At 32.8% G+C, this 20,108-nt stretch overlaps 1 protein-coding gene across 1 annotated transcript in view; it reads right to left on the reverse strand.

The window, feature by feature from the left end:
* LOC145248862 (C-1-tetrahydrofolate synthase, cytoplasmic-like) overlaps nucleotides 1-20,108 on the reverse strand; it is a 39,986-nt gene that overhangs the window by 8,645 nt on the left and 11,233 nt on the right. Inside the window, exons 2-7 of the mRNA XM_080110587.1 lie at nucleotides 16,973-17,057; nucleotides 9,525-9,638; nucleotides 6,657-6,716; nucleotides 3,600-3,676; nucleotides 2,788-2,888; nucleotides 340-476 (exon numbers count right to left, since the gene is read on the reverse strand). Coding sequence (XP_079966713.1) covers nucleotides 340-476; nucleotides 2,788-2,888; nucleotides 3,600-3,676; nucleotides 6,657-6,716; nucleotides 9,525-9,638; nucleotides 16,973-17,057 — 574 coding nt within the window. The remainder of the gene's footprint in view (nucleotides 1-339; nucleotides 477-2,787; nucleotides 2,889-3,599; nucleotides 3,677-6,656; nucleotides 6,717-9,524; nucleotides 9,639-16,972; nucleotides 17,058-20,108) is intronic.

Below are 20,108 nucleotides of genomic sequence, written 5' to 3' on the forward strand. Positions count from 1 at the left end.
TAGAGTACTTACTATGCATACAAGTAAGTGACTAGGCTATCAAATCTATAATTCGGATATGTTCTAATGATGAGGACAAAACTTTAGTCTAGGACTTCCAGTTGCGCCTTTCGTGGTTTCTGTGAGTTGTGGTATTCTCTGATTGTAGAAATAATTATGTATCACCTCACATTCAAAAATCTATAATACAGGGTGTTCCAAAAGTCTTGGGCACATTTTGACTGAATATTTCAAAATGTGCCCGAGACTTTTGGAACACCCTGTATTCATAGGCATACTTTTTTTTCTGTGATTGTGAGCATATTTCAGTAATTCAACGTATAAAATTGTTAAACTTACCACAGAGGGCAGATCAACAGTCTTAGAATGGCAGACAGTGACAGTGGCGTGGTTCCACAGTAAAAGGTTGGACATTGGCGCACCCACAATTTTACTTCGACCTAAAACAACGGCCGTTTTCCCAGGAATTGATATGCCTGCAGTAGAAAAAAAAAACAGAAAAAAAAACAACATTAATTTCTTTTAATCTAAATCATACACAATAAATAAAATAGGATCAATATTATTTGAAATTCCTAACTATTGACATTTAATTTTTAATATATTGGGTTGGCAACTAAGTTCCTGCCAATTTTTTTTTTCTTCTTCAAATTTTGGAATTAAAAACAAATTTTATTTTTAGAATTCTATTTTGGAATAATTTCATAACCCCCTCACAAAGATCATTAAAATGGAATGTCAAGAAAAATTCGGCATCATCTTTTTTTGGCTTTTAGTTATCTTTTTTTTTTTTTTTTCTATCGACGATGGTTGGTTGTTTTTACATCACGGTATATCAACCGTTTTTGAATTATTTATGGTAAAATCCAGTAATTTGAGAAAAAATTTTCATGCTTAAAGTTCTTTATATCTTCAAATAATTATTCATGGTGTTTGGTTTGGTTGTTTTGATCAGAATGGGTTGAACAAAGAAGAAAGAGGGGGGAAAGTGATAGGGATAAAATTTGTCATACTTTTGCTCCAGGTAGCCTTACTAGTTTATTTTTATAAAATCTCGAGAAAAAAAATGGCAGGAAGTTAGTTGCCAACACAACAGATAATGACAAAGATAATTTAAAATGTAAACATCTAACCAGACAATGTGAAATGAGAAATGTTTACTTAATAAGGGAGTAAAAATATTAATTTCCCTTTCATTAATTGTGTACCATAATGTGCTGTGATGTTGCGTAGACAGCAGTCGCTGCAGTGAAATAGAGAGGAGCAGTAGGAGGTAGCAGGACTGGTAAGATCACGTGGAGAAATAGATAGTGGAGTGGGGGAGACGTGACGACATGAACAGCAGCAGACAGATGAGAGTAAACAACAATGAATTCCCGCTCTGTCCAAACTTATTATATATAATGGAAAGCCTAGACAGGAAATAAAAGTGTCTCTCAAAAAAAGTGAGTTCAAAGCATTTCTTTTATTTGTTTGGCAATTCGATGGGGTCGGCAGATGAGAGGATTGGTTGGTTGGTTGGTTTTGTTTTACGGCATATCAACCCTTTTCGGGTTATTTAATGCCGAATCCAAAGATTTTGAAGAACAATTTTTTTAATAGAATATATTTGTTGTTTTCATGTCGGTTTCTATTTAACCCATAGTTGGGACCCTAACAGGTACTACCACTCCGGGTCAGAGTGGACCTGGGAGCAATGGTAATTAAAGGGTGGCTCCACACTCCCCAAAGCTCACAAGCTGGGACCTCACCACTGGACATAGTTTAAGGTCATATCCAGGACCCCCATTGAGGGACTTTTACCCTCTGCAGGGAGGCAGTCGGCGTATTCTAATGCCCCACCGACAGGGCCACAGATGAGAGGAAGAACGAAACTAGAACATCTACAATAACATTACAATTGATCACTTTACATTTACATTATATTTGATCTTTCTTGTGGCCTTTTCTTGGTTTTGCCAGATTCCAGAATTCATCCCATCTGGTGGAGGATCCAGCTTCATGCCGTTATTTGATGAAGCACCATTAAAAGAAGATAAAAAATGGGTCTCAAAATCAACAGACATGAGGCCGTTACTAACGACCTGGTCCTTATTGGCTGCGGTCAATGTGCAATTTAGGGAAGTCCATCCTCTTTGAGAAGGGGGTTAGTTTTCGTGTGTGTTGCCATACTGATGGGACTTTATGTGGGCTTTGAGTACTATGTTATTTTTTTACTACATAATCAGGATTTACTTGCGGGGCAAAATATCCTTGCGTCAAAGTATCCTGAATAACCTGTAAAAAGAGGCTGAAAACACTTGAGAATGACGTCTAGTAAGCATTCATGTGTGTATACTTAGAAAAAAAAACTTGTTTATGTGCTACTAGTATGAACACATTTTAAATAATTTATAACCAAATCAATTTTTTTTCAGGGTATGCCTAAACAAGTGATTTAATGGAAAGAGACAGGAAGTCATTCTTTGATGAATTAAAAATCATTTAACTCTTTTACCCCTATCATGAATTATTTTAAATCCTTCCTTTCACAACAAAATTGACATTTTCAGTTTTCAGAGAGAACTGTCATAAAAGGAGCAAGGAAGGCAAAATCAAAATTGAGACAGAGAAAGGAAGTGGGTTAGAAAAAAAAAAAAACGGAAAAGAAAAATGAAGGAGAGAGGGGAAGAAATTAAAAAAAAAAAAAAAAAAAAAAAAATGATAACACACATCTTGGGTAGGGCAAATTCTAAAAGGAGATGCAAGAAATAATTTTTCAAATTATAATTAAAAATAAAATCTTACCGGATTTCTTTATTAATTCCAAACAACCACGAGGCGTACATGAAACAATACAACCTTGCAACTCTCCAAGAGCCAATTTTCCGGCATTTGCAACATGAAGACTGAAGGAAAAAGAAAAGGTTTTACAAAAAAAAAAAAAAAAAAAAAAAAAAATTCTGATGTTTCTGTATCTTATATAAATTAAAAGTTCAATTAAAACCAATTACGGCCCTGTCAGTGGGGCATTAGATTACGCCGACTGCCTCCCTGCAGAGGGTAAAAGTCCCTCAATGGGGGTCCTGGATATGACCTTAAACTATATCCGATGGTAAGGCCCCAGCTTGCGGGCTTTGGGGAGTGTGGAGCCACCCTTTAATTGCCATTGCTCCCAGGCCCACTCTGACCCGGAGTGGTAGTACCTGTTAGGGTCCCAACTATGGGTTGAATAGAAACTGACATGAAAACAACAAATATATTCTATTAAAAAAATTGTTCTTCAATATCACTGGATTCGGCATTAAATGACCTGAAAAGGGTTGATATGGCGTAAAACAAAAAACAACCAAACCAACCAAAACCAATTAAAAGTTCAATTAAAATAAGCCTACCAGAACACGTGAACTTCCTGATAATGGCATTTGGTTTCAGGGAAGGGTTATTTAATTATTTGCCTTCCCTCTTTTTTCTTCTCAATTTTTTTCTTAGTTAATTATTTTTACAGTTTCCCATATTGATTAGCAGTTCCTGCGCTTAATTGTTATTAAAAGAATATAAAAATATAAATTTTACGAAATATAAAAATATTAATTTAAAAAAAAACAAAAAAAACTTACCCATCAACATCTTTTGTGGGAGAAATGGTATCAGTCACAAGATGGGCGTCTATCTCGTGTTCGGAATCCATTGGCAACTAGAAACAAAGATGGGTCATCATCATATTCTGTTTAAAGTACGTTTTATATGCTGGCATATGTTTGACTAAATTTTTTTTTTACAACCTTCAACAGTATGATTTAATGATCATTAGGGCTGGAACAACAGCATATTCTTTTTATTCAGGTATGTATCCATTGATATCTTATATGCTTTTATATAGAGTGGTTCTCGGTTGATTAACTGTGTCTAATTGTGTCGGATATATACTAGAGAATCAAAACAATGAAAAGAATATGCTGTTGTCATAGCCCTAATAATCAGTTATACAATTAATATAACTTGGAGAGAGGGGTAGGTTGCCAATCCCAGCAAAATAACAAGAAAAGGGGTCCATCTATTTCAATGAGTTAAGTGTACTTGATGATATGATAACCTCAGATAGTTATTGCACACAAACCTGACTTTGAGCATCTAGACATATACCCTGGAATTTCTAGGCAGCTAAAAGATGGCTCCAGCATCTAGACATGGCAGTCAAAATATAATATTAAGATTTGAAGACAACAAAAGAACGTATAGAATAATTTTTTTTTTCTTTTTTTTACCTGGGAGTAATCACTTATCAAGATCCAATAGCCACTCGAGGATAAGGGTTAATGAATGTAAGGTGGTAGTGTAGTAATTGTTAATGGTGTAGATTGGGTAGAATTTAATTATTTAAGGGGACGGTTCAACAAGAACTTGTTTACATTGGACTTGAAGGCTATTATAAGGAAAACTATCAAAATTTTTTAAATATTTTTATTTTATTTGTTATCTATTTTCCCTAAAAATTGTGAATATGAATTGGGTTATTTCTTTTTTTTTCTTTTTTTGTCATTCTAGTTTTGTTTTTATTAACAAATCGTGTAAGTACATCGATGGGGACTAGAGTTTCATGTATGTATTATCAATAAAAGTGCCCATATGAAAAAAAAGTCTAGAAACTTATTGAAGGCACCCTGTATTATGTCAAATGAACCGATTTCAATCACTTCTAATCAGTTAGCTTGAGAGTATCTTGGCAAGCACTGTAATAATGGGCTACACAAAAAAAAAAAAAAAAATTGCAACGTTTCAGTTGGATTGTCCTTCGTCCATCTTCAGGCATTGTTGTTTGGAAAAGAAAAGAGAAAAAGTTACTCGCTCCGTAGATATTTTCGTGTTCTGTGAGTTAGTATCTATTTTATAGTTTTAGTTTCAAATTTGTAAATTGGTGGACTCTAATAAAGATCTATGGAAGATTATCTTCCTTTCATTGGCAAAATTTTAAGGGTGTAAATATTTGTTTTTTTTTGTAAGACTAAAGGCTCCCAAATGTTATTAAAATCTATGCTTGGTCTGCTTTATAATTTTTCTACTTTTAGCATATGAGCTTTCGGCAGTTGTACAGTTTAGTCAAGACATTAAAAAATGAAAATATCGAAAAAAAAGTTAAGTTGTACGTATGTTTTGGACTGAAGATCTCCAAAAAATTTGTTATTTAATTTGATCGAGTAGTTTTTTTTTTACAGCAAGAAAACACATTCTTATGAGAGCGCATTGAAGTCAGCCATTGTGAAATTTGCTGAACACGCCACGGGGAGATAACTCCATGTAAAGCACCAATACTCCCTCCCCATGTTTAATTCTAGCTTTTCTTCCTTAAAAAAAAAAAAAAACTACTTGATGAAATATGGTGAAATTTTTTTTTGGAGAACTTCGTTTCATAACGGATACGTACAATATAACCTTTTTTTTTGATATTTTCATCTGTTAATGTCTTCACTAAACTGTACAAGTACTAAGCTTTCTTTTCCAAACAAGCACCAAAATATTTAATAGCATTTACCTACATCCTCGAGTGTCTTCAGTCTCTTTATAAAGGGATTTTTCAGAATGCTTTGGCATGAGGATATTTTGGCTACAATACAAATATTCAAAATAATATGATTTTTAAAGTCCAAATAAGATCCCCTTGTCATGGCTATGTTTTGACTCCTACATGCTTTCTCCTAGTGATATAACTTAAAGTAATAGCACTTGACTAGACACTCCACCAGATGAGATGAATTGACACGTTTTCTTTTCAAGTTACAATGTGGAATATACATGTTTATTTTATACTGTACTGTATTTTGTTACTAATTTTTTATATGTACTGTATAAAATTTTGCTTAGACTCTGCCATACCTTACGATCCCAACCCTAGAACGGACTAATGCCATATCCTGTGGTTCTATTGTATATGTCTGTGCAATTATTCTTTTTTGAAAAGTTGAGAAAAAACCCAAAGTAGTCTAATAAAAAACAAAAAAAATTTCTATTTTTTTTTTTTACATAGAAATGAGAATGAAGTGAATATCTTGAGTAGTCAGTTTTTGGGTGATCAAATGGTGACCATTAACAAAGGCAAAAATATATGATTTCCAACCAGGAGTGAAAAGATCCCAAAAAATGGGAAGGAGAGACTTCCAGGATGAGAGTTGCAGTTAAACATTCAAGGCGTTAGATTTTTATTTTATTTTTAATTTTTTTTTTTTTTTTGCCAGCAGCATTCACTGTAGGCAGAGTGAACCAGCTTCTCCAACGGAGGAAGTGTCAAGGGAATATTAAATTCACAAGCGGTACCCAGTTGCATAGATATCCCGGTTAGGAGAGACGACGACGTAAGGTTTTTGCATTTCTTATAAGGAAATATCAATGTCCTCTAACAGATTTTCCAAATGGTCACCCATGTTGTACTGACCAAGTTCAAAGTTGCTTAACTTTGTGATCTAATGAGAACTGGTGTATCAACAGGTTTGTGCCGTATAAGGAGGCAGTTAGTTTTCAATGGTCTTCGGAAATAGTGTCGGTTGTGTCTGGTTGGTCTTTGACTTTTTTTCTTTTTTTTTTTTTAGTTATCTAGAATAAAAAAATCTAACTTTGCAAGTGTGAACCACTAAACATGCAGCCAAGTGCATGCTTACAGATTAAGAGAAAACTTGATTTACCTGCACAATGATCCCATGCACCGTCGGATCGTTGTTCAATTTGTTTACTGTATCAACAACCTAAAAAATATAAAAATAATAACCAATAAAGATTTTTTTTTTTGTAGTTAATTCAAATAATATATATAAGATGACCTATTTAGGTCGACATGGGTACATTTTACATCAGTGTATATAGCTTAAACCGATTATGAAGGTAAATTGCATAACAAAGGCAGAAGAATTGCTGATTTCTAGGTCAGAATCTATTCCATCGTTGGAAAGTTTTTGTATCTTGAAGTAGTATTTTTTTAGCTCTTACATCAAGTGGCTTGATCCCTTGTCCTGAGTGATTTCCATTGAAATATATATTTTTTTTTAATAGGTGCTTTTAAAATTACATTTATTTATACACTTTGATTTACAGAAATTGTATAACCATTTGGAAAACATTCTCATTTGCAATTTTTTTTTTTTTTACAGGTTTTCAATTAAAAAAAAAAAAAAAAAAAAAAAAAAAAACATTTTGATGCTTTTGGCCACGACTCAATTTATCTCTATACTAGTAAAATAAATAACAGAACAAATTTTAAATATACTCTTTACACTAACCACTAATATATATATATATATATATATATATATATATATATATATATATATATATATATATAATTATAAAACTCAAATGCCTTTGTAATGAGCGATGTAACCCACTTTCTGGTTTATGACATTGGGTTGCGCATGCGCGCATAAACATTAACCCATAACAACGTAAACAAATAAACACAAATAGCTTCTTTTGCAGATTTTGACCTGCGCACTGAAATATTAACGTTATTATTTCGAAATTATTATTTAATATGGGAAGAGTGGGGGTGTTTTGCAACTATTGTTTATTACAACTATACTGTCGCTATTTTCTTACAACTAAACAACTTTAACCCGTTGACAAACATAAGAACAATTGTAGTAAAGCCAAGAATACTAGTACTACTCTCTATCCGTCCCTTTTCCTTCTTTCTTTTATTTTTTGTTTACATTTCTAGACACAAAATAGTTGTGTAAGAACGGTGAATTTGTTGACACATTTACTAATCTGTTTCAATATTAGTTTTATTTTATTTTATTTTATTTATTTAGGTTTTATTTTTTTGCTTCAGGTTTTATTAATTATTTTTTTTTAGATTCTAAGTTTCTATAACTTGGTTGAAGGATTCCAATATGGGTTTTTCATTCTTATATTTCTCATCGGTAGGTTCATGTGCACTTTTGCTGCGTTCGATTCGTCGGAAAATCATGTTTAATTTTTTAGTGATTATTCGGAAAAATAGGTAACTTTACACGAATAGGGAGGATTTTTTTTTTTCATGTTTGAGTGATCCGTCCGTGATTTTTCATTTTAATATACTTTCATAGAAACGTTTCTGTTATGTAAAAAAAAAAAGTGTCACGCTCATACATGAATTCCATAGCTAATATAACATACTGACCCAACGGGTCACAGGTAGTCTAGTATATATATAAAAGTGTGTGTGTACATTTCCCTACCAAATAACTGTCAATTTTTGGTCTACAAACTCTAGATTTGACATAAGGAGTATTGAGATTTGGGAAAATCTTATTAATCCGTTTTCGGCCAGAAATTTGGCTGTCAAGGAGTCAAAATTCAACGATTTGACCTTTAAAATCTCTACCAAACTCCTCTGCCAATTTTGGATCTAAACACTTGAAATTTTAAAGGTAGGTTACTTGGATATGGATCAAACTTTTATATTTGCTGTGAGCCCAAAAATATAAATGTTAAGGGGGTCAAAATTGGGGTCAAATTCAAAGAAAAAATAATTTGACTGCTGCAGTCTACCAAGCTTACATAACGAGTAATAAGCAATATAATTTTTAGAATGTGAGAGAGAATATATAATCATTTCCACAGCCAAACAATGTTGCAGCTCACAAGAGTCGTGAAAGTCAACAAATCGGAAGTTCAAGACTCGAGTTTTGTCCTCTTTAGTTTCATTATTTAAACCTGTGTAATCTATTACGATCTTTGCTGCCAAGTACTTCTATCTGCAACACTTGCAAAAACACATAAAGGATGAAACTGTTGAGGTAATTTTACCCATAAGTGACGTGTGTTTTCTGGATCATTCTTTAAAGCACCTTGTATTAGGAACAAGAGACGCAATGAAAACGTTGGAAAAGAAAAAAATTGATAAAAAGATATGCGATTAAAAAAAAAAAACAAAAAAAAAAACGTCATTGCATATTTTTTTAAATAATTATGTTTAATTAAGTTTCAAAAAATAAACAAATATAATTCTGTGTTTTTTTTATGCGATTAAAGAAAAAAAAAAATAATTTATATAAAAAAATTTACATATTTTTATATATTTTTATTATAAGGAGTTGAAAAAAAAAAAAAAATAGACATAAAATATAATTGAAAATTGTATCGATTCTGTGCTTCCATAGCTAAATTGAGAGACCCATTTGCCAAATTCCGTTGTGTTTAAAACTTCCTGTCTTCTTTTATTCACCATTACTAACTTCTTTGATTCTTGTTCTTATTCCAAAAATCACTTTGTTTCAGATTTTTTTTCCCCAAAATGATAGGCTAGTCATAAAATTTGATTTTGTTATCTAAAAATAAAAATTAACAAATGCATTGACAATATATTTTTGATAATGAATTTTACAAAATATTTTCTGTTAATGAATTATTGGTCACTAATCAGTTAAGTTTTAAACCTGTTAAAAAACTATAATTAATTTGTATCGGGTTGATATTTTACAATTTTATGATCTGATAGCGAAGAAAACAAATTATCTCTTCAAAATGTGTGAGCTACTGAAATGGCCTAACGAGTAAGCAGTTGTCAAACTCACCTCATTTTGTGTTGTAGATCGCGGCAATTTGATATGTTGGGCATTCATACCAATCTCACCAGAGTTTTTTACTTTCATTCTAATGTAAACATTGGAGTCTTCTCTGTCACCAACCTGTAACATAAACAAGTAAAAGTAAAAATAATAAACAAAAATTAATTTTCATATGAAATTTATAAAAAGAACGTTATATGTCTGCATGTCAAGCAAAAACTTGAAACATCCATAAAGTTAGTTAAAAAATAATTATTTGGTATAACTCTGAGGTATCATATCTAAAGAAAAAGAAAAAGAAAAAAAAGAAAGAAAAAGAAAAGAAAAAGAAAAAAAAAAGGAAAAATAAAAAAGGAAAAAAAAGAAAAAAGGAAAAAAAGAAAAAAATAAATAAATAAAAAGAAAAAATAAAAAGAAAAAAAAGAAAAAAGAAAAAGAAAAAAAAGAAAAAAGAAAAAAAAAAGAAAAAAAAGAAAAAGAAAAAAGAGATTCATGATTTATATGTAGTTCATTATTGTAGCGAAATCCGACAGCCGAAACAAAATGAGTTTTCATGAAATAAACAATAACTATTTACTGTTTTCATCAATTTCAACAATAAGCAATGTTATCTACCTAACTGTCATGTCACAATTAGTTAGAAATTTCAGGAATATTACATAAAACGCATATTTTTAAGATTTAATGTTTGTTTTGTCATGTGTAACTGGCCCAAGTTTTTGACAGTTTTCAAAAATGAATTACCTCCCCTGCTAATATGCAGTTAAGAGCTTGCTAAAAAAAAGTTAAATTGCTGTTACAAAGTTAAGTGCGAGATCTCATTTCGATTTATGAAGCTTTCTTGTAAAGAAAACAACAAATTAGCAGGAGCAGCAAATACATTATGGAATTAGAAGGGACAGTCCCAACCATGACAAATAATAGCAGCAGCAGCTAAAAACAATATTTACAAATCTTTGCAAAATACCAAAATACTCAACTCTGATTGGTTAATTTCCAACAATTTGATTGGCTGTCAAAATCCAACTTTGACCAGTCAGAAATGACTTGCCGTGGGAGCCGGGCACCTGCTATGTTTATGCTTAAATAGAAAGGAGCCCAGCTGATCCAAGGAGATTGGCTCATTAGAGCCCAGCGCCTGCCACACGAATCCCTGTCAGTTGAGAAGCCAAGTTCATACACAAGGAGAGCAACCAACTTTAACCCTGACCAGTTTGGCCACGGGTCTCGACTAAAATTAAGACATGAGAAGTACTACAACTTCACCGGTCTACCACTGGCTAGTACTGACTTCCACACCAGACCACTGGTCAAATCCCCAGACTAAGGATCAACAAATCCATCGAAGGCGCTACTGCTAGATGCTGCTACGGAGATGAGATGGCTCCAGACATCGCTAACTGGCAGACGACAAATCTGTACCCTGTTAGGATCTACAATGCCGTAAAGCACAGCTGAATAAACATCCCACATAACGTAAGAGGAACAACATTTCAAAAAACAAGTGGACGACAAATTTGCTAAGTTGCTTCCTTTAACGTTTCCCATTGAAAAACAAATTCTTATTTTCCGAGATTATTATCAAAGCTACCCAGCGCAAAGAATAATACATATTGTCATATTTCATTAACAGTAGACGACAAATCTGTTGTGTTGCTCACCTTAGACTTTTCTTAAGAAAAAAAAAGAAAAAAAGGAAAAAAAAGAAAAGGAAAAAAAAGAAAAGGGAAAAAAAAAGAAAAAGGAAAAAAAAAGAAAAAGAAAAAAAAAGAGAAAAAGAAAAAAAAAGAGAAAAAGAAAAAAAAAGAGAAAAAGAAAAGAAAAAGAAAAAAGGAAAAAAAGAAAAAGTTCTTATCTTTCGATATTGTTATTGAAAACAACACCACAAGGAATAACGAATATTGGCTTTTTACCAACAAAGAAAGACGCGAATCGCTCTGATCCCCATCTGGCATCAATTGAAATGGATGGCTCTCATCTAGGGGGGGGGGGCTCCATGTTTTGACAAGCTTCTACGTTTGCCCTTTATTCCTGATCTGAAATGAACACATACATCAAGTCTGTTGCCAAGGTCGCTGGGAAAATGGTGGGATCCTTCTATTGCTCCAGAAGATATCTCACTCCTGATGCAATTCTCTATATAAAAGCCAAGTATGTCCAAGGATGGAGAACTGCTGCCACATCTGGGCAGGAGCTGCTAAAAACAGCCTATCCTGCCTTGACAAAATAGATTTTGTGGCTTAGTGGGGGATGCCCTTTTCTCTTCCCTGCAACCTCTCTCCCACAGAAGAGACGTTGCGAGCCTGCCTTTGTTTTATCATTATTTCTATGGCAAGTGCTAGTCTGAGCTCCAATCTCTGGTCTCCCCCCTCGCCAATCTTTCATGATAAACACCCGTCTAGCTGAATAATTTTGCCCACTCTTTATCTGTGCCTAAATGAAAATGTACATTCCATGAACAAAGCTTCTTTCTTAGAAGTGCACGCCTGTGGAACTCTCTTCCGCTTGCCTGTTTCCCACCTGACTACAACCTGGATGTCTTCAAGTCCAACATAAACAAATTCCTGATGAACCGCTCCCTTAAGTAAGACACTATCAAATCTCCAATACTAATAATTACTACGATACTATCCCATTGATTACCGTACATGCAATAAACCTTATCCCTGAGTGGCTTCCGGGCCTTTATAAGTAGTGACCTCCATGTAAAAAAAAAAAAAAAAAAAAAAAAAAAAAATTTTTAAATAAAATAAAAAAGGACTATGCTAAATGAATAACCTTAACAACAGGTTTAAACTGTTGTAAAAAAAAAAAAAATGAACATTTTATTTTGTTTTTCTCTAGTTTGTTTTTAAAATAAACGATTGTATAATCAATCGCTTAAAATTAAACTTATATCGTTTGTCTGGTTCTTCCCCACCACAATATGCTTATTCATAATATAACATTGCTAACTATTTCCTTTAATAATCCATTTTTTAACTATGGTTTTTCATAAATTTTGGATATTTTCATTACTTTGACAGTAGAAATGCAATGTTTCAATTTTCAGATTTTGCTACAATAACAAAGAAGAGCCGATTAATGTTATAAAAACATACATCTTTGATGTATTTATTTGCTTTCCCATCAAAGCAAATTAGGCACAAGGCCGTTTTTAATGTGGGGTAAAAACCAGCTCCCCTAAAAGTAGGCAAAAAGGGGGCACTCTGGTTACCAAAAATAATAATTGTCCCAGTATAGAGAGTTTCCCCTCCATTGACTGGTACAAATTATTTTAAGTGCAGCATCTGCAGAACAGATACTACACTTTGATCCCGGCCCGACGGCCAAAAACGACAGAAAAAAGGCAAGCCTCTTTTGAATGTAATCATATAATCTGATTTTAAGCCATTAATTAAAGGGAAGTAATTAACTTTTTTTTCAGAGTTATTTCCCTTATATTAATTCTAGTTTTCTCTCTCGTTTCATTGCACTTCAGTCAAAGGTCTCAAAAATCAAGGAGCCCCTCCCTAAGACTAACACTTGATCTCTACATGAGATACATAGATATTCAAATATTACGTTAAATTTTTTTATTTCTCAAATGTTGAGTTAGTAAAGAAGTTAAGAATATCAATTTTCCACTCGCTTTTTAATCTTTTGGTCCTATTGGATTTCAGGACAAGACCTAGTCTGGTGGAGTGTCCAGCTTTGTGTTGTTACAATATACAACATCACTTACAGAAGATGCACAATTCTTCACTATACTACATGTATCAGGCAAAAATAAGCATCTTCAACAAAAATTAGAAAAAAGAAAATTATCAAGTATAATTTTGATTAAAGATGAAAATCAGTTTTCATGTTTTACCAATCCGCCATTCATTATTACTTGGTTTATGTTTCACGTTTTAAAAAAAAAAGACTGCATCAGATTAAACTGATTGGTTAACCATCAGCATAAACAACTACGAACCTTCCAAAAAAAAAAATTCCAACAAAAACTGAACAGCCAGCCTTGTTACACCCCTGACTGTGCTGCCGCTATTGTTCATAGCAATCGCCACTTTGATTGCTTTAAATATAATGGATGTTCTAAAACAATTATATTTAAAGCAATCACTACTTTGATTGCTTTAAATATAATCTATAAATATAAAAGCGAAAATGTGTGCATGTGTGTTCGCTTTTTCTGTATGTCTACAAAAGGCTTTTTTCAGAAAAGCGGTCGGTCGCTTCACAACTTTTTAAAACTTTTTATATCACATAAATCGTAATATCTTACAGTTAACAACGAAGCTCGCCTGTCTATTTAATTTGCTCGATTTCGGGAAGATAAATATTCAACATTTGTCGCTCGCCGCATGTGGGTTAGTCTTTTTCCTATAACATCTTGGCTGCGAGGAAAAAAAGCGTTCAGCAGTAAATACCATCCCGCAGTCAAACTTGACCTCATTAACTCATTAAAACGAGCACCTCCTAAATCCAAATAATTAAATAAATTCAAACGCGTTTCCGTTAGCATGTCGCGGTGGGGCAATGGTTAACGTCGCACGTTTTTTTTTCACATTTTAATTTACAACTTTCCCTCAACGGTACGGGTTCGATCCTCATACTTACTTTTTTTTTTAAAACCCCCCACACACCTCCAAACACCCGGGCAACGCCGGGTACCCCTCGCTAGTGGAGGTTCTAAAACGAAAGTCACCTTTAGGACTATCACTAATCACTGCAAAAGGATTATAGAAAATGTGAGAAAGTCATATGCTCAATCCATCAAGTCTAAAGTAGAACAACATAAGCTTGGATTCAAGGTTGGTTGATTGTTTTACAGCATATCAACCCTTTTCGGGTTATTTAATGCCGAATCCAAAGATTTTGAAGAAAATTTTTTTTAATAAAATATATTTATTGTTTTCACGTTGGTTTTTATTTAACCCATAGTTGGGACCCTAACAGGTACTACCACTCCGGGTCAGAGTGGACCTGGGAGTAATGGTAATTAAAGGGTGGCTCCACACTCCCCAAAGCCCACAAGCTGGGGCCTCACCACTGGATATAGTTTAAGGTCGTATCCAGGACCTGGATTCAAGGAGTTTTGGCGAATAACAAACAAGGCCCCGAACAGATACGTATCCTCTATCCAGACCATCATCAAACTTAATCTTATGCGATTAAGGACACCTATCTCCTGAATTTCCTCCCAAGACCTTCACTCCTTAATGGAAGTGGAAGACTTACATCAAATCTGTTGCCAATGTTGCTGGGAAGATGGTCGCATTATTCTACTGTTCAAGAAGGTATCTCACTCCTGACAAAATCCTCTATCTGTATAAGACCCAAATATGTCTTAAAATGGAGTACTTTTGCCACATCTGGGGAGGAGCCACTCAGGATATCCTATTCTGCCTTGACAGAGTTCAAAATCGGCTTAAAAACCTGGTAGATGATGCCCTTTTCTCCTCGCAACACCCTCTTTCTCACAAAAGAGACGTTGCGAGTTGTATCAGCCCATTTATACTCTATTTTCATGTCAGGTGCTCGCCTAAGCTTCAATCTATGCTCCACAAAAAAAAACAAAAAAACACTCGTCTAGCCACAACCATTATCAACAATTTCACCCACTGTCTATCCATGCCTAAATCTAAATGCAAATTCTAGGAACAAAACTTTCCTACAATTGCCAGCCAGTGGAGCTCTGTTCTGCTGACCTGCTTTCCAATTGACTACAACATGGTCATCTTCAAGTCGAATGTCAACAAGTTTTTGTTGAAAGATCACCTTAAATAATCAAATCCTACCTAATTTCCACTACTAACAATCACTATGCTCTTGTCTCAGTCGCCACCTTACACTCATTAACCCTTATCCTCAAGTGGTGTTTGGGCCTTGATAAGTGGTGACTCCTTCGTAAAAGAAAAAAAAAACTGACTTATTTCCACGTTATCTCATTATTTACTCTTAATTATTTTTCATTATCCTATTTTTACTATTACTTGTAGTAAGGATTGAACCTTCAACCTCCAGAAGACCCATCATAGAACTGATTGTTATATCCTACCAGTTAAATCTAAATATTATTTTGCATTATTTATTATTATTATTATTATCATCATCATCATTTTCTCGTCTCATGCTTAAGGTCAGATGTTCGTAAAGGAGAATTTTCTTATTTATGTATGACAAAATCTGCTCCTGCTGATTCTCTAGTTGTATGTCATTCTAGTAACAAGAAGCAACAGATTTTAATTTAGACAGGCTTTTTTTTTTACGTACAATATCTTTTCAGACTGATTGGCTAATGTTTGGGAGAATTAAATAATTTATTGATATATTTACTTTTTATTTTTAACATTTGCTACTAAAAAACAAAACAAAAAACAAACATTATAAAAAACAAACAAAAACTATAAAAAAAAACAGTATAAAAACTCAAACAAAAACAAGCACTAAAAAAAAACTAATAAAAAACAAGTAGTATAAACACTAAAAAAAAAAAAAACACTATAAAAAAAACTATAGAAAAACAAAAATAAAAATTATTTTTAAAAAACACTAGAAAAAAAATTAAACAAAAATAAACATTTACGATTTTTAAAAGTAAACATTTAATTGTCTTAACATAAGGGAACATTTATTTCTTTTTATGTTCAACCCTTACTTTTTTTTTTTCTTAAATATTCCAAGTCTAAAAAAAAAAAAAAAAATCTTTGTCTGTTCTAGTTTTTCTCAGGAAATACTGGGCTGATCTGGCTGAAATTTTGTATGAATCTTTGTATAAGTATTATGGTATATTTTTTTATGCATAGTTTGGGATTGATAGGGATTAGTCACAGCAATACCATATTTACTTGCATTTTTTCTTAGAAACTACTGGGACAATCTGACAGAAATTTTGTATGGATATTTGTTAGAAGGTGCAGCGGAATAAAAAACTAGGAAATTGTTATTTTACCCATAACTGGAGAAAAGTTTGTTTAGACTTTACAATGTTATTATAAGGGAAAGTAATTGATTCAAGTTTAAATATTTGGATCATCATGATCCATTAAACCACTCATTCTTTAAACATGAAGCGGAGGGAGACTAACAAGTAAATAGTAACTTTTCTACATTTCTGGGGTTTTTTTTTGTCCATTTCATATTCCTTTATAAAATTTTTATTCAATCTCTGGTTAGTCATTAACTTCTTTGATTCTTATCCATATTCCAAAAATCAGTTATCTCCCTTTGTTTCAGATTTTTTTTTCTCAAAATGACAGGCTAGTCACAAAATTTGATTTTTTTATTCAAAAATAAAATTACTTGATGAATTTACATGGCTTTTCAAATAGATTTTCGTTTCATCATGCGTATGTACATCATATATATATATATATATATATATATATATATATAATTAATATAGGGGTAATTTTGGATAGAAAGAAACAATTCTTTTATGTTTTTATTGTTTTTTTTAAAAACTTTACCTGAACGATTGCAAGTCCTGGCAAAAACTTTGGATCGGTTTCTTGAATCTCTTGAATCTCATTTTTCAATTTGTTCCGGATCTCACTAGAAATACAAAAATACACAAGTTATTTTTGGGAAACACAGGATATACTCCCGCACATTAAAAAAAATTGTTTTAATAGATGGAAGAATTAAAAAAAAATCATATTTCCCCTTTTATGACTTGTCAAATTATTTGAATCATTAAATGTTAATTGATACATTTTAGGTCAGGAAGTCAGTACCTTCAGACAACCTAATCTGGTAGCACCGAGGTTTTAAGTTTGGTTTTGATCCAAATCTTATGGAAAATACATAAATACACAACAGTTACAGGGGGGGGGGGTTGGAGGTGGGGCACAGGATATATTTTTGGTTTTAGTGGATGAGGAATTTAAAGCAAAACCAAACTCATATTTTCCCCCTTTTTTATGACTTTCTAAAATTGTGAGAAGCATCAAATTTTAATCAATACTAGCATAGAATGATATTGAATTTATGGCGAATCATCTTTCACATATATAAGACTTGACATTTATTAAGACATCTCAACTTTGGTATCATGATAAAGAGCCCCTTTAGGAGATCCACAGCTTTCCACATTTTAAAGTCTATACCAGACTTTCCTTGTACGCGAATGGAGACAAGTATAGTTGAAAAAGTCCATAATATCAAGCTCAACTCAGATGGATAGCTGTTTATTAAACTTTCAGCCACATCAAAGCAATCAGGGTGTTAATAGGGAGCAAAAGGTCAGATTTACTTGGCCAACGCCAAGACTTGTTAAACAATAGCAATATTTTGGGGTCTTTAGTTTTTTATGAATAATGCAAAAAAAAAAAAAAAAAAAAAGAAAAAAAAATGTATTAGTTGGATTCTTCGGACAACTGTTCTCATCTCGAGTGTTATTTTCACGTTTTGGTCTATGTAACCTCTGACCTTCTTCAGATGTATCTTGTCAAATCAAACTTGGGAATGTTTCTGTCGAACTCATGAATTTGGATGGGATTTACAACAGAACCCTTTATTTACTTCACAGGAGTAGAATGCTCTCATTCCATCAGCCATGGTAAGGATCCGTGGCGCAGTGGTTAGAGTACTTGTAAAAGTCAATTATAAAAGTGATATTTTCCTGAAGGTTGAAGGTTCAATTTTGAGCGTGGGCAGCCGAAAAATATGATTGCGAATTACTTAGAAACTCTATCCAGTCATGACTGATGGAACAACAGCATGCTACCCATGTGAAGCAAACAAAGGGTTCTGTTCAAAATTCCATCTAAATTCCTGAATTTGACAGAAACATTCCAAGTTTAACAAGATACACATGAAGAAGGTCAGAGATTACATCGACAGAAACGTTATATAAAAATAAAAATTATATATATATATATATATATATATATATATATATATATATTATAAATTCTATTGAACTCTCATTCTTGACGTTATTCTCGTGTTACGAACGCACAGTTCAAACATTTCAAAATACAACCGCCAGATACAACGTGCGGCTCTCTACAGACTTTTTTCTCCAAATTTACAACATGGCAAGGAAGAAGAAAAGGGGGAAAAAAAAAAAACCCACTGAAGATGGAGTATACATCTGAAATATATTTGTGATAAATTTCAAACAAGTAAAATATTTATTTATTTTCCTAATATTACGTTGTGATTTGGTTTCAAGTGCACTTGATGCATATTTTATTTTATTCAAATGAAAACAACGTTTCTATTGAACTCTCACTCTTAACATATATAAATTCGTATTTCTGTCTGTCTGTTTGTTTGTTTGTTTGCTCACAATTTGATTAATATATACAAAAGGTTCCTTACTTTACTCATTTATATATATATATATATATATATATATATATATATATATATATATAGTATGATTCTTGCAAACTAGATACAATAAAGAGATCATCTCATTTGCATATTACATTAAGAAAAATCGATTTTATTAAATAGCGGTATCTTAGTATCTTAGTTAATGTTTCTAGCAAGAGAATTGTTATAAGTGTTCTATTTAACAGGGAACTGGTTGCAATGCCCAGGACATAAATGCAGTTCCAGACATGTTCCCAGAGGATGAACAAGTCACGTTACTCTCCTTGGTAAATGATCAGGTTACGAAACCAGAAAAAGTTTATTTTTATTCATTAATAGCGGATGTACCTGGCATTGCCCAGGTGTGTCAAGGTGGTGTAGTAAGGGACTCCGGGTGGAGAGAGGTGTTAAGAAAAAAAAAAAGTGGTAGTAGTGGGATTGGGACAAGAATGAGGGAAATCAAAACAACAGTAGGCAGCCCGAGTGGAGAGAGGTGTTAAAAAAAAAAAAAAAAAAAAAAAAAAAAAATTGGTAGTAGGCAGGCAGGCTCAAACCTGTAACGCGAAGGAGGAGAAGATGGTAAAAAAAAAAAAAAAAAAAAAAAAAACTAACGCCTTAGCTAATGTGTCCATAGCGAAACCGGAAGTCGCGAGCCGTGAAATTATGGGTAGTCAATCCAACGGAGACGATGACTTGCGAAAATGTCAATGAAAAAAAGCAATCCATTGAGGGTGAAAGAATTAATGCTTTTGGCCAAATTTTCAATATTGTCGTTAGAGATGTTGAGCTCCAAAACGATACCGATCTTATCAGGATCCACCGTGTGTCGGAAGTTTTTGGCAGACATGCAAACACACACACACATTTTGCCTTTTATATATTAGATTAATACTACAGCATGGTAGCTAGAAAAGCAGGGAAATTTGAGGGCATAAATTGTGTTAAAATTTTATTATCTCTTGAAAAAAAAAAAAAAAGGTTTAAATAAAGTTATTAAAATATTTTTTCAGATCAAGATAAACAATTTGTACTGTTCAAAGTACTATTCTTGTCTTAGGTATTATCCTCACAACGTTTTGGCTGATATAATCTTCAACCTGCTTCAGGTGAATTTTGTTGACCTCTGGAATCTATCCTTTGTATAATCCATGAGAAGAGGGCTGGGCATGATTGCTCTTGTTCTGTCAGTCATGACCAAATAGAAGTTTTAGCTAATTCTTAATCTATATATATAAAAGGCAAAATGTGTGTGACCATTTCGTGTATGTCTTCAAAAGGCTT

This window comes from Euprymna scolopes, chromosome 27 (genome assembly GCF_053919585.1).
Source record: "Euprymna scolopes isolate OS-2025 chromosome 27, ASM5391958v1, whole genome shotgun sequence".
In the NCBI taxonomy this organism is placed as follows: domain Eukaryota; kingdom Metazoa; phylum Mollusca; class Cephalopoda; order Sepiida; family Sepiolidae; genus Euprymna; species Euprymna scolopes.